The 14866-nt window shown below is 46.0% G+C and overlaps 1 protein-coding gene across 1 annotated transcript in view; it reads right to left on the bottom strand.

Annotated features, from left to right (window-relative positions):
* Nucleotides 1-13362, bottom strand: part of LRP11 (LDL receptor related protein 11) — a 35451-nt gene extending 22089 nt beyond the window's left edge. The window contains exons 1-2 of the mRNA XM_050949694.1: nucleotides 12843-13362; nucleotides 3957-4114 (exon numbers count right to left, since the gene is read on the bottom strand). Of these exons, the coding sequence (XP_050805651.1) occupies nucleotides 3957-4114; nucleotides 12843-13362 (678 nt within the window). The remainder of the gene's footprint in view (nucleotides 1-3956; nucleotides 4115-12842) is intronic.
* Between the last annotated feature and the right edge of the window lie 1504 nt (nucleotides 13363-14866).

The following is a 14866-nucleotide window of genomic DNA, read 5'->3' as shown; positions in this document are numbered from 1 at the left end:
GAATCTGTGTGTTGGATTGCTAGCCTGATTTTGCATTCCCTCTGGGGGAAAAGGAAAGTACTTTTGTTTCCAGGACTGGGAACAGAGAGGGGGGAAGGGAAAAAGGATTATTTCCCTTTGTTGTGAGACTCAAGGGATTTGGGTCTTGGGGTCCCCAGGGAAGGTTTTTCAGGGGGACCAGAGTGCCCCAAAACACTCTAATTTTTTGGGTGGTGGCAGCAAGTACCAGGTCCAAGCTGGTAACTAAGCTTGGAGGTTTTCATGCTAACCCCCATATTTTGGACGCTAAGGTCCAAATCTGGGACTAAGGTTATGATAGACCTTAAAAAAAAAAAAAATCATGCAGATTCTGTATATGGAGGCCTTTGAGGGAGAGATTATTAGCAGGACTCTGTAGAAGCACTCATGGTCATAAGGAGGTGCATGGGAGGTGACCAGCCCTGTTACAAGCCTTATGACCTTTTTTCCACCTTCCACTGGGATTGGGTGCTGGATCTATCTTGATTGTTCTAATCCTTGGCTGAAACTAAACAGAAAATTATAATAAAAAGCCACCTGTCACATACTTCTATAGGCAGCAATTTGACAAGCAAATTATTCTTTAGCTAAAGTTATCATGAAAGAAGTTTCTTTCTACTGATTGCCTGCTGCAGATGACAGGATCTGTTTATAATCACCCCTATGTCCCCATGTGCCATCTACTTGCTCTTTTGTGCGTAAGTGCAATGTAACAGCTGTCTTATCTTGTTTAAACACACAGCCCCAGTCTCGGTGCTTTTGGATTTATGTACCATTTTAAAAATGGACAATAAAAAAGTCAAATATCAAAATAATAAAACTCAAGGTAAAAACCCAGAATATTTGTATGAATAATTATGAATATTAACTAAACTGTAATTATCCATTAATGGGTGAAATCCTGACTCCATTGAAGACAATGGGAAAACTCCCACTGACTGCAGTGCAGCCAGGATTTCACCTATTAAGGATGAATTTGTGAAAAGTGTTTGTTTCTGTTAAACAGATGTACTCTTTCACAGGTATTTATTTTGGCTCCAATACTGTGGTTCTTTCACATACAAACTACCATTGATTTTAATGTGACTTTTCCAAGCTTACATAATTCCAAGATTGACCTCTCAATGTTATTGACTCATCTTTGGTTTGAATCAAAGATGACAACATTAATGCATATTGTTTTAACATGAAAACTTTAGATTTAGATTTTTTTTTGGTGTTCTGGAAGCCTACTTCCATACTACATATTAATTTAAAGAAACTTTTTTAAAAAACATTTTTGGGTTTTGTATAACAATTCCTTTCAGCACTATTCTATAAAAATTATTTAAATGTAGTGATCCTGGAAGGTGCCTGGATAATGAGAGATTCAGTTTATTTACAAAATAGGTAAAAGGTTTTCTTTGAATTTCATTCAACTCCCCTGTGGAGAGTGCATACCTAATTAATGCCTTCCAGACCTTCTAAATTCTGCATCAACAAAACATTAAATTAAGATAAACTGACTAGCAATGATGCACTGACATGTGACGGACTCAAGTTTTGAAATCACCTCTAGTCACTTAGCAGTGGGATGATTGGAAACCGGCTCAGTTGTGTTTGCAGTTTCTGTGACATGAGTCCGGTGATAGCAGGTGAGTTTTTCAGAACTGCTCAGCACTGGCTTAACGATCGTTGAGGGTTTTTGAAAATCCCATCCTGTATGTTCTGCAAGTAGTGTGGCAATACATACATTCCTGTACATAAATTCAATGACTAGCCATCAGAGAAGTCCACATGCTTTCTTATCCATTTATAAAGAATCACTACTTTCAGCTGTGATATGTGGACCTTTAGTTAAGAATCCATATGCAAATACAGTAAAACCTTAAATTATCACCCAAGGGACTAAAAATCTTAGTCTACACTACAACGTTTTGTCAGCAAAAGTTATGCCACTTTAATTAAAGCAATGCAATTAAAATCACTGTTGCATGTTCCAACTAGCTTGTGTCGGCAGAGCGCATCCACACTAGCAGCTCCTGCATCGACACAGAAAGCAGTGTACTGTGGTAGCTATCCCACTGTACAACTGGCTGCAGGGTGCTTTGGGAAGGGTTTGCAATGCCTCATGGGGGCAGGTACAGTGTCACATGATGCAGGTTTCTCAATCCCATCATTCCAAGGGCATCCTAGTAGATTTTCAGTGGCTTTCAACTGAAGCATGCGGGGGAAGGGAGAGGAGAGTGGTACAGCTGGGGCAGGGGAGACAGCAGGCTGACTGATCAATCCTGAGGCATGAGGAGGGGGGGACACCCCCTGACACATCAGGGCTGGCTCTGTTCGGCACAGCCGGCTCTCCCGAAGCAGCCCCCTCTACCTGTCTGCGTATAGTTCTGTCTGTGATTCTTTCCAAGTTCTCCCACCGCCTCCTCAGCTGCCGGGAGAAGCATGTGAGCTCTCAGTTCTGAGGAATGTCAACACAGCACAGCAGTACCCTGCCCCCTCCCTGAAGCACCAGTCTGTCTGCCACTGTACTCCTAGTGAAGGGCAGAACAGGAACATTCCACACTAACAATTTGCTCCTTGTTCCCCAAAGGAAGCTGCACGTTCAGCTGTCAGATACTTCCCAGAGCCATAGGTGCTGGAACTAGGTTGTGCTGGGGGTGCTGCCGTACCCCTTGGCTTACGTGGTTTCCATTATATACAGGATTTACAATTTGGTTCAATGGTTCTCAGCACCCCCTCTATAAAAATTGTTCCAGCACTCCTGCCTGGAGCTTTGAAAGAGGAGAGGTGCATGCCTGCAGGGCAGCAGAGATCAAAAAAGTGAGCAGATCATCATGGCAGGCATTGTGGGATACTAGGGGAGGTCAGTTCTGTCAACAAAACAAACAGCAATGTCTACACTGACACTTTGTCGCTTTAACTTTGCCGTAAAAGGCTTTATGCATATCATGGAGGTGGTTTTATTTTGTTGGCAAAACAGTGGAGTTTTGCTGCCAAAAGTAGCTTTGTAGTGTGGACATCTCCACTGTTTTGTTGACAAAAGGCAGCTTTTCCCTCCTATCCCTGACATCCCCTTGGCTGAGTCCCAGGCATGCCCTTTAATATGGAGATATACTTATCTCCTAGAACTGGATGGGACCTTGAAAGGTCATTGCGTCCAGTCCCCTGCCTTCACAGCAGTACCAAGTCCCATTCCTGGCAGATTTTTGCCCCAGATCCCTAAATGGCCCCCTTAAGGACTCAACTCACAACCCTGTGTTTAGCAGGCCAATACTCAAAATACTTAGCTATCCCTCCGCCTATGCTCATACTTGTGAAGAGTCCTGGGTAAGACCACTACTACAACCTTATGCACTGTCTACCCCATGGGAAGTCTCCCCAGCCAGCTAAGGGTCTCTAGTGGTCCCTTGGTGCTGCCGTGGCAGTATTCAGGAGCTGGGCCTGGATGTGGTATCCCTACTTTGGCGTTTAATTTCAAGTCAAAACAAAATTGTACTGGAAACCTTTGGAATAAATTAATACAGTCTCTTAAGATTGGTGTGGCCTACTGGAGATAGTCCTTAGTGTGACTTTCCTTCGAGCTTCTCTGAGCTCTTCTAACAAGTTGTTGGTGAAAACACCTTGTTGCTTTAATAACTAAGTTACTGAGGTACCCCTATCCTGAATCCGAGAAGCTGAACAACCGCCATGAAAAAGAAGCGAGAGTAAATATATTAACAGAATTTTTTAAACCAACTTATTTGATACTAATTTCTCATACCATTAATTACACAACTTGATCACTATTGGCAAGTCAGAAAAATGAGGCTCTAATCTTTTTTACTATTTATCCTAACTTGATCACAAACCACATCTATGTGAATAGACTGACATTAAACATCTACATTTACAACTGAACTGAATACAATTATCAGCCAAATAACTGATTTTTGCATGCAATACTAATGTACCTTTATATCAACTGATGAGTCACCTTGTAGCAAAGTCCACTCATACTGTATGATTCCATGGTCATCTAAGCTTTCTCGGCCATCCAAAATCACCCAGTCTACTGGTGACTGCAGCACAATATCTTGTCCTGCCTTGCTGTGTGGAGGCTTGTCATTTTCTTTAAAAAAATAAGATAGCTTAGTTATTCATCAGAGGAAACAAGAATAGTTCATACCTAACTCAAGAATAAACATTCTACGTAAGACATTGATTTATTACTCTGCCTTTCTCCGATTTGAGAAAACAGCTTTCAGTTTCCTGTCCCTCAAAATCTATGGTTTTTGCCTGTTCAGCATTAAATAAGTTCAGTGTGTTTGTGTCTGTTAGTTGAACGTGTTCTGTCAGAAGTTTGATTATAAGCAATCCAAATTCACATCACAGGCTGAAGGAAAAAAATATCCATGGAAGTTCTCCAAAAGCTAAGATTTAATTAATTAAAACACACACCAAAGGCTTTTAGAACCGCATTTACAATGTAAACTAATCCATGTCCTTTTGAGTCTTGAGAGACAGAAGCATGCACCTTAACTTTTAAATGTCAAGTTTAATTATGTTTAAGTGGCAGTACTGGTAAACTGCTGCATGGTGTCTCAGCTTCATCCGGGAAGAAAATGGTATATCTTCATGTTATGAAACCTCGGCTGCAAGCAGGGATGCTTTAGTTGAAACAATTATACTGCAAGTAAGATGGCTGGAAGTAGTTTTTATTTAATTTAGGAGGACCAATGCCAAAATAAATCTTGTATAAAATACACATGCACAACATTCAATGTCCCAGGGCTTTACATCTTCCAGATCCAACAATGAATACAGGATTATTAATTTCCTTGTGGCCTTTTTATGGTACTCATCACTCTAGGAACTGAGGACTCTACAAACATTAATTGACTTAGGGTACGTCTATACTACCCGCCGGATCGGTAGGTGGTAATCGATCTATCAGGGATTGATTTATCGTGTCTAAAATTGATTTGCAAATCGACGCCTCTACTCCACCTCAGCAGGAGCAAGCAGCGTCGACGGAGCCGCGGCAGTCGACTTGCCGCCGTGAGGACAGCCAGGTAAGTCAAACTAAGATACTTTGACTTTAGCTATGCGAATAGCACAGCTGAAGTTGCGTATCTTAGATCAATTTCTCCCCCCCCCCTCCATCCCAGTGTAGATAAGCCCTTATTTTCAAACAATCTCGTGAAGTGGTATTATCACTAATTTACAGATGGGGGAACTGAAGCACAGAGGAATTAAGGCCAGAAAAGTAACACTAATTTTGAATGATTAACTTGAGACATCTAGAAATATTTAAAATTTTATAGCACTCTGTGTTCAAAGCACAGTTACCACTGACTTCAGTTGTGAGCACACAGCACTTCTGCAAATCAGGCAACCAGGCTCTCAAGACGGGCGTCCAGAAAATGAGGAAAACAGCAGGCATCTTGGAAAACACTGGTTTTGGTGACTTGCCCAGAAACACACAGGAATTCTGTGGCAGAGGCAGGGACAGATTCCACACAGGGCAACATTCAAGTGCTCCAACCACGGGACTGTCCTTTCACTTCTTGCAGTTCCCTGCCTCATTCACTGCCTACTCTAGCTGGCCAGAAACTGGAGAATTCCCATTCTGTAGGGAAAGTCCAAATTCATTCTATTTTTAAACAAAATAAATGTATTTTTTTAAAAAACAAGTTTCTCACAGAACAGGAATGCTCAAGTTTCATTTTTACAGAAATGAAATGACATTTTATCTTGACATTTTCAAAATGTTTCCAAGGCTCCCTGAGTGGTGTGGAATCCTCTCAGCCCACCCAGCAGGGAGCCAGGCAATTTGGGAGTCATCTGGGTTCCTCAGAAGCCGAGTCCTGGGAAGTCCTGGCTCCAGAGTAGTCCAGCTGATGGGCCGCCAAGGAGTCGAGAAGCCCTGGGAGCCACAGCTCTGGAGCATTTTGCCTAGAGGGCTACCTTGGAGCTGAGGAGCCTGAATCAGCAGGAGCTGAGGCAGCCTACCAAGCAGGCTCTTCCAGAGCCAGGCTTCCCAGCAACCCCCGTTTAGAAGCAAGGGAGCTGTGGAGATGGGAATGATTTTCTGATGGAAAAATCAAAACTTTCCAGCAAAATTCAATTTTCCAAAAGAAATTTATTTTTCTTTTCTTTGTGGGAAGTCCTTCCAATGGGAAACTCCCAACCAGCTCTACCACAGACCGTCCAACTTAGCAACAACTGATGCAGGTCTTACAGAAACCAGCTTCATTCACTATGCATTCCTTTCCTGATTCATTCCCTCAGTGCAATCCAGTTTGTGTGTGACTGAGACAAAGTTCCATTCCTCTTCTGCCCTGTCTCCCACTAAGCCTGCCCCATGCCCTGCTCTTCACCCCTTTGCATTTGAATCCTACTTCTTTCTCCTCCTTCACAATGTCTGGGTGCCAAGGGGGCAGCATTGAAAAAAGAGGAGAAACAGTCTCTCTGCACTCAGTTCCAGTGCTCAGCACCACAGCAGTTGTAGAAGTCCTGTTCACCCAGGATGAGACATGCTCTGTGTACACAGAATATTGGGAGAATTTTGCTACCAACCTGTACTGAGCATGTGGAAACAATTTTCACAGGCCTATAACTTTGATAATTCACCCAAATTAGTCCAAGGAAAAGCACATCCCTGACCACCAGAGCAACCTCCTGCCAAATTTGAAATCCATGCTCTAAAGAACAAATGCAAAATAAACAGTTGTAGGAATTTTTTAATATAAACAAAAGAGTTGAACCCTCTTTTTCCTTAATCTCATTCTCAACAACAGTTGAACCATTTTTACTGAATCTTTCAAAATAAACTCACCCGGAGTCAGACAGGCAACATGAAAAATTTCAGCCCAAGGGGCTTAAGCTTGGCAATTTAATAAGCAACTTAAAACAGGGAAGGGTCAGGCAACGTTAATAATTTAGACCTGTAGAAAGTGAATACAAGATGCTATGATTCTCATTCGGTAGCAGTTTACACTCACATAGCACAGATGTAAATGATGACAAAGCACAAGGAAGGGTAGATCAAGTTCATAGTGTGCATTTCAACTTCTATTTTAAGTTTTATTAAGCTTTAATATGGATACTAATATGATGATTTTATAACTTAACATTTGCAAATTGTGGAGCTGTCTGTCTGCAGGAAAAGGAGCTATAGCTTTGGAACCCTCCCACCTTTTCTGTAGAAAACAGCAGATTTAATCAGATCTCCTTTCCCCTGTTTCTTTCACAGACTTGGAGTGTCACCAATAAAATTGTTAGGTGGTATTGGTATGGCATCTGAACAGAGGCTTTGTTGTAAAAAGATCGCTTTATTAAAAGCTCTTACATTCCTGTTGACATCAGTTTACCTGAATATTAATTCCCCTACTTTTTTATCCGTAACAAGAACTCTTGAAGAAACTTAACTTACTGGACAGGTATTCAGGGCCCTTTTTCCTTCTTATGATATGAAGAGTTTAAAAAGATGATAATAGTCCTACCAAAGACAAATGGGTTAAGCCCTTCTTCCAGTAAATATGTTAAAAAGAAAAAAATGTATCATTAAAGAGGACACGAAGTCCCAGATTCAAGACTGTGTTACTCCAGTTTTACTTTAACATAAAACCATTGAGTCCATGGAGTTACATGTCCATTCAGCTGGAGTAACACCAGGGAGAATCTGGACCTTAATATACTGGGATACTGTGTTAGGTAAAAACAGAGGGCCTACTATAACTCCTCTGATTTCAGTGAAATTACACAAGGGATGCAATTGGACTGAAAAGTCTAAATCTACCAATAGGTGCTCTCAGAATTACAAATACAATTTAGGTTGAGATTACCGAAAATTACTCAAAGAATTTAACAGTGAAACATTAGAGATCACCATATTTTAGGATTATAAAGATGCTGTTTTTTAAAAGACATCTTTTAAATATATTTCAAGAAAATGAAAAAAGTAGATAAAAGAAGATTCAATGTACTCTGAACCCAGGATTCATCAAAGAACAGGAATAGATAAAGTGTGATTCTAGTATAAGGAAAAATCTTGAAATGCAAAGCTTATTACTGTAAAGCCAGTGACAGCATGACATGTGAGGAGAGATGTCTTCATTTTCATGTTCATATTAACTTTCAGATGAACTTTTCAGTTTAATTCAAGAATGAAAGGACAGCACCACATTAGACCTCAATTTAACAATCTTCAGTTTTATTTCCTGTCATGGCTGACGGAAATCTGAATAAATGGCCTTTCTGCCTCACAGCTCTTCTTCAACTCCTACCTAATTGTATTAAGCAGTTATAATCCCATTTATGATATCACAGCCAACCCACACAGAAGCAGATTGAGGCTAGGTAATACCAAGACACTGAGCACCTCACAGGTCTGGGCCAGAAGACAAATGTCTATCTTCATTCTAAAATCATGAGCAAAAAAAAAAAAAGTTGAGAAAGTATAGTCTAGATCCGGTATTATACGCCTAATTTTGTTCCCATTGATTTCAATGGAAGTTTTGCAAATTATGGCTATGGGAGCAAGTGCAGGCCTGACATTACTGGTACAAATTTTTACTTTGTAAAAGATCACACCCTTCTTAATTAGACATCCTGGGGTGAAGAACACATAAAAACATAACTGGTGAAGAGTATAAATTGGAGATCAACTTATTTAAGTTTTCATATTGCTATTAAAATTGCATTAAGCATGAAAGTTACATTTTAAGAAATATTTTAGATTGATTTTAATAGAAAAACAATTTAAACCAAATTAGTTACATGATGAAACTACATTAGTTATCATTTTGAACTAATAGTCACTATTCAATATTCACGAGCTTCAATCAAGTTGTAGTGGCACAAAACTGGTGCAACAGGATGGAAATTCAGGTCCAAAGTCTCCACCCCAAATGTCTGTCCTATTGGGCAAATAGTATTAGGCTTTGTCTTCACCAGCATCTTTGTTGGCAAAACTTTTGTTGGTCAGGGGTGTGAAAAAAACACACCCCTGACCAACACAAGTTTCACCAACAAAAGCACTGGGGTGGACAGAGCTATGGTGGTGGGAGAGCGTCTCCTGCCAACATAGCTACCTCCACTCATTGGGAGTGGCTTAATTATACCGGCATGAGAACTCTCTCCCACCGGCATACAGAGACTACACAGGAGACCTTACAGCAGTGCAGCTGCAGCGGTATAGCTGAGACGCTGTAAGGTCCATACTGTAGACATACCCTTAGATGCTTTCTGAGTGTTCTTCATTCATACCTATTACTAGCAGCAAAGAATCCTGTGACACCTTATAGACTAACAGACGTTTTGGAGCATGAGCTTTCGTGGGTGAATACCCACTTCCTCAGATGCATGTATGCACCCACGAAAGCTCGTGCTCCAAAACGTCTGTTAGTCTATAAAGTGCTACAGGATTCTGTGCTGCTTTTACAGATCCAGACTAACACGGCTACCCCTCTGATACTTGACACCTATTACTAGGTGTTTTCATGTTACTTAAATGTCATGCTACTCGATAATGCACATACACTAAGTGTTTACTTGGGCAGACATACTGAATTCTTCGAGAGAATGTACAGATTGTCCTTTAAGATATTATTTTCTAATAATAGGTCACATTTGTAGGAGGTGAAGCAGTGAGTCAAAGAGCTTTGCTTCAGACGTCAGGAATCTTGAAGAGAACAAATCTTGAATGCTGGATCCTCAGACATGTTTTCTTCTAGATCTCATTTCTTTGGATTACTTGAGCTGTGTTATGCTTCAGAGTTGCTCTGGAAGCTGCTTCTCTTTATGTGGTTGACATAGGCGGCAGGTTATATACATTTGCGGTGCTTGGGCTCCAGGAATATTAAGGGCTGGGGGCCCTGCTCCAGCAATATTTGGAGCTGGGTCTCTCCCCCGGCCCTGCCTGGATCGGGCCCCGGCCCCCGTGGGCCTCCCCCCTCGCCGTGTCCATGCCTGGGGCAGGTCCCAGCCCCCGCATGCCACCCCTCCCGCTGCGCGTCCCCCCCGCCGCGCCGCGTCCCTGCCTGACAGAGAGCAGCAGGTGCCTCTCCCCTGCCTGCTTGGGCTCCTGACAGAACTGCTGTCTGCTGCCCCAGGGTCCTAGCACCTGTCATCTGCTAATGGCAAGGCAGGCTGCCCTTACCCTGCCCTTCTGCCCTACCCCTGAGCCTCTCCAACACCCCAAACCCCTCATCCCCCCGCACTCTAATCCTCTGCTCCAGCCCTGAGCCCTCATTCCCCCATACCCTAATCCTCTGCCCCAGCCCTGAGCCCCCCTGCAGCATGAACCCCTCATCCTCAGCCCCAATCCTCATCCCTCCGCACCGATCCTCTGCCCCAGCCCTGAGCCCCCCGACATCATGAACCCCTCATCCACAGCCCCAACCCTCATCCCTCCACACCCTAATCCTCTGCCCCAGCCCTGAGCCCCCCGCAGCATGAACCCATCATCCTCAACCCTCATCCCTCTGCATCCTGATCCTCTGCCCCAGCCCTGAACCGCCTCCTGCATCATGAACCCCTCATCCTCAGCCCCAACCCTCATCCCCCCGCACCCTGATCCTCTGCCCCAGCTCTGAGCCCCCCTGCAGCATGAACCCCTCAGTACCAGCCAGAGCCCTCATCCCCCCGCACCCTAATCCTCTGCCCCAGCCCTGAGCCCCTCCTGCATCATGAATCCCTCATCCTCAGCCCCAACCCTCACCCCTCTGCACCCTGATCCTCTGCCCCAGCCCTGAACATCCTCCTGCATCATGAACTCCTCAGCACCAGCCAGAGCCCTCATCCCCCCACACCCTGATCCTCTGCCCCAGTCCTGAGCCCCCCCCCACAGCATGAACCCTCATCCTCAGCTCCAACCCTCATCCCTCCGCACCCTGATCCTCCGCCCCAGCCCTGAGCCCCTCCTGCATCATGAACCCCTCATCCTCAGCCCCAACCCTCACCCCTCTGCACCCTGATCCTCTGCCCCAGCCCTGGACCTCCTCCTGCATCATGAACTCCTCAGCACCAGCCAGAGCCCTCATCCCCCCACACCCTGATCCTCTGCCCCAGCCCTAAGCCCCCCCGCAGCATGAACCCCTCATCCTCAGCCCCAACCCTCATCCCTCCCCACCCTGATCCTCTGCCCCAGCTCTGAGCCCCCCCCCGAGCATGAATCCTTCATCCTCAGACCCAACCCTCATCCCCCACACCCTAATCCTCTGCCCCACCAAAATTTCTACAAACTTGCCACCCATGGTGGTTGATTTAAGATGAAGAGTACCATCCATACTGCTCATTTATCTCTAGGCTATCCGTGGAGCCTCTTTCTCTCTTTTTTGCTCTTATATGATCTGATACTGAAGTTCTTAAGCAGGCAAAACTCTAACAGAAGAAAATAGTGTTTGGTTCCCTGTCATTTTCCTCTCTGGGTTTGCTTTGTAGAAGCCTTTTCTAACAATTTTTGTTTTTGCGTGAAGTCTCTCTTGCTCAGCCACTGTACAAATCCTTAAACTCTACGATGCTAGATTCTACCATTTTGGGGCTGAATTTTTAAATCTGCTAAGGACTCATAGTTCCACATGACATGAGATCCTATATAAATATGATAATCTATTTTATCCTTGCAAAGAATGCTTTAACCCAATTTGTCAGCTCTTCACTGAACTGCCATCTTGAATATTGGGTACCAACCTTCATATTGAGGCAAAGCTACAAAGTTTATTTTCCTCATACTTACAATTACTGCAGAATGGGCCACACCATGCAAACACCTACACATGAGTAAAGCTGCTCAGGTGTTGTTCCACTGACTTCAATAGAACCATTAATCTGAGAAACTTTAGTCATGTGAATAAGTAAGTACAGGACTTTACCCAGAGTTTGTATATAATAAGGATCTTCTTCTCCCACGAACCCTCTTCCCCTACCTTGGTATCTATTTATGATATCACAAAAGTAACAACAGCCATGGAACTAAGTGTGACCTCACTAACAAGGCTGTGTCAGTGGGATTAATCAAGACTTGAAGGAAGCCACATGCTCAAGTACCTTGCTGAATTGGGGCCCATGTGCCCAAGCTTCCTGAGTGATTTAAGTAAGAGTTGAGGTGCTTAGCACCTTGAAGAACTGACCCTTCACTCAGACTGTTCTATATATGGAACAAATCAGTTTTGATTAGCTGCCTCACATGTAGATACACAGCCAACAACATCTCCAGAAAAAGAGGGGTGCAATTAGTACCACAACCAAGAACTATCCTATAGCTCCTTGCAATCTCTGTGTTGGTTTATTAACCACATTACATATAAAACAAGCCCCCTCTGAGTCTCCTGTTTATTTAAACTTTTATAAACAGTGACAAAACTGTGCTATTTAAAAAGCTGGCCTGGGAGCTTTTATATCACACTCATCCCCCTAATAGATTACCTAACCCTCTGCTTATCAGACAACAGCAGCTGAATTCTCTGGAAAGGTTCTGGCCTTGTTGTCCCTGTGAACAGCCAGCTAAGGTGAGCAGGCACAGGGACTGCTGCCAATGTAAACTCTTTAGGACAGAGCCATTGTCTCGTTGCGGGTCTGGCACACCAGGACGCTGATTAGAGGGGACTGGAAGCGGGGGATGGCTGAGAGCTGCTGTAATGGTAGAAAGATAGGGAGCTCAAGCGCCCATCTCGTCCCCAGAACAGAGCCAACCTGAACCTAGACCAGCCCTGCCAGGTGCTTGTCCAGCCTATTCCCCAAACCCTTCAGCTCGCCGAGGGGCCCCAGCACAGCGACACACACCACACAGCAGCTGCCCTCCTGGGGGTGGGCGCCATGTAAGCAGCGATCCCCGCTGTGCTTTGGCCCCTTACCTGCTGCCTGGGTGAGGGCGGGGCGCGGGCTCTCGCGGGCGGGCAGCTGGGTGAGGTTGGCGGGCCCCAGGCTGTAGCTGCTGTAGCCGCGGTGCGGAGCGAAGCGGCAGACGGCGCGGCCGCGGTAGGTGCAGTTGAAGAGGTAGCAGCTCAGCGCCCCCTGCTCGCCCGGCGGCCGGGCTCGCTGCACCACGGCCAGCGAGCAGCGCGGCTCGGCGCAGCAGGCCTGCAGGCACTGCCTCCAGCCCGCCACGGCGGCCGGCGCCCGCAGGAAGGTGGCGCCCGCCGCCAGCGAGTCCTTGGTTCGGATGATGGCGTCCGGCCGGGCGGAGAAGGCGCCGCCCCGGCAGTGGCCCCCGCCGGCCTCGTCCGGCTGCAGCTGGCGGCGGAACTCTTCCAGCAGCGACTCCACGCCCGAGATCTGCGAGCGCAGCTCGGCCAGCGGCGCCGCCACCTCCCCGCCCGGGGCCCGGCCGCACAGCGTCGCCAGCAGCAGCAGCAGCCGCAGCCGGGAGGCCATGGCGGGGCGAAGCGAAGCGGGCCCGCCTGCCGCAGTCACCCGCCGCGGCAGCCCAGCGGGCAGGCGGGGGCTGGGCCCCAGCGGGAGCCGGCGGCTTAGCGCGCTGGGGCGGGCTCCCCGGCGGCAGGAGGCGGCGGCATGGCCCGGCCGGGCCCGCCCGGGGTGCGCGGGGAGGAGCCGGACGCAGCAGAATCAAGCGACAGGCAGCGCCGGAGCCGTCTCAGCACCAGCCTCCATGGACAGCTCCGGGAGCCCTGCCCACCCGCCGCGCCTGGGGCGGGGCCAGAATAGGCTCCGCCCATCAGCGGGGACCCTTCCCGCTGCTTTTCACGTTCTGCGTACTGCGGTCTCCTACCCCCGCCTCTAGTCTAGCCCCTCTGGCTGGAGCTTCCCCCTAGCCGGCCCCTATAGGGTGACCAGATGGCCTGATTTTATAGGGACAGTCCAAATAGGTGGAGCTTTTTCTTATATAGGCACCTATTACCGCCCAGCCCATGTCCCGATTTTTCACACTTGCTATCTGGTTACCCTATGCCCCTATGAGGGTCCGAGGGGTTTTCCCACTGACACAGGGGTGGGCTGTGTGTGATCCTTTTCCCTCTGTGTCACAGCGAGGCCTGATATAGGCAGGCAGAGCACCGGAGTCCCAGCCACCTGGGCTCTGGTCCCAGCTCTGCCTCTGTGACCACAGAGCAGTCGCATCATCTCTCTGCACCTTGTTTTCTCCATCTGTCAAACAGGGATAAAGATACTTGCCTTCCTCTGTGATGCACTTAGAGATCTATGAAGGGAAAGCACAATACATAAGAATGACCATACTGGGTCAGACCAAAGGTCTATCTAGCCCAGTTTCCTGTCTTCTGACAGTGGCCAATGCCGGGTGTCCCAGAGGAAATGAACAGAACAGGTAATCATCAAGTGATATATTCCCTGTTGCCCATTCCCAGCCTCTCAAACAGAGGCTAAGGACACTGTCCCTGCCCATCCTGGCTAATAGCCACTGATGGACCTATCCTCCATGAACTTATCTAGTTCTTTTTTGAACCCTGTTATCTTGGCCTTCACAACATCCTCTGACAAGGAGTTCCACAGGTTGACTGCATTGTATGAAAAAATACTTCATTTTCTTTGTTTTAAACCTGCTGCCTATTCATTTAATTTGTTAACCCCTAGTTCTTGTGTTATGAGGAGTAAATAACACTTAGATAGATGAATCACTTTCTCCACACCAGTCATGATTTTATACACTTCTTACATATCCCTCTTTAGTCATCTCTTTTCCAAGCTGAGAAGTCCCAGTCTTATTAATCTGTCCTCATATAGCAGCTGTTCCATACCTCTAAAAAATTTTGTTGCCCTTTTCTGAACCTTTTCCAATTCCAATATATCTTTTTTGAGATGGGACAACCACATTTAGACCATCTCCAAGCCAGCTTCCATCTGTTGCACTCCACTGAAACTGCTATCACCAAAGTCCCTAAAGACTTCTTCCCAGCCAAAGCAA

The sequence above is a fragment of the Gopherus flavomarginatus genome, chromosome 4 (assembly GCF_025201925.1).
Source record: "Gopherus flavomarginatus isolate rGopFla2 chromosome 4, rGopFla2.mat.asm, whole genome shotgun sequence".
In the NCBI taxonomy this organism is placed as follows: Eukaryota; Metazoa; Chordata; order Testudines; family Testudinidae; genus Gopherus; species Gopherus flavomarginatus.
This window is presented reverse-complemented; position numbering and strand designations above follow the sequence as displayed.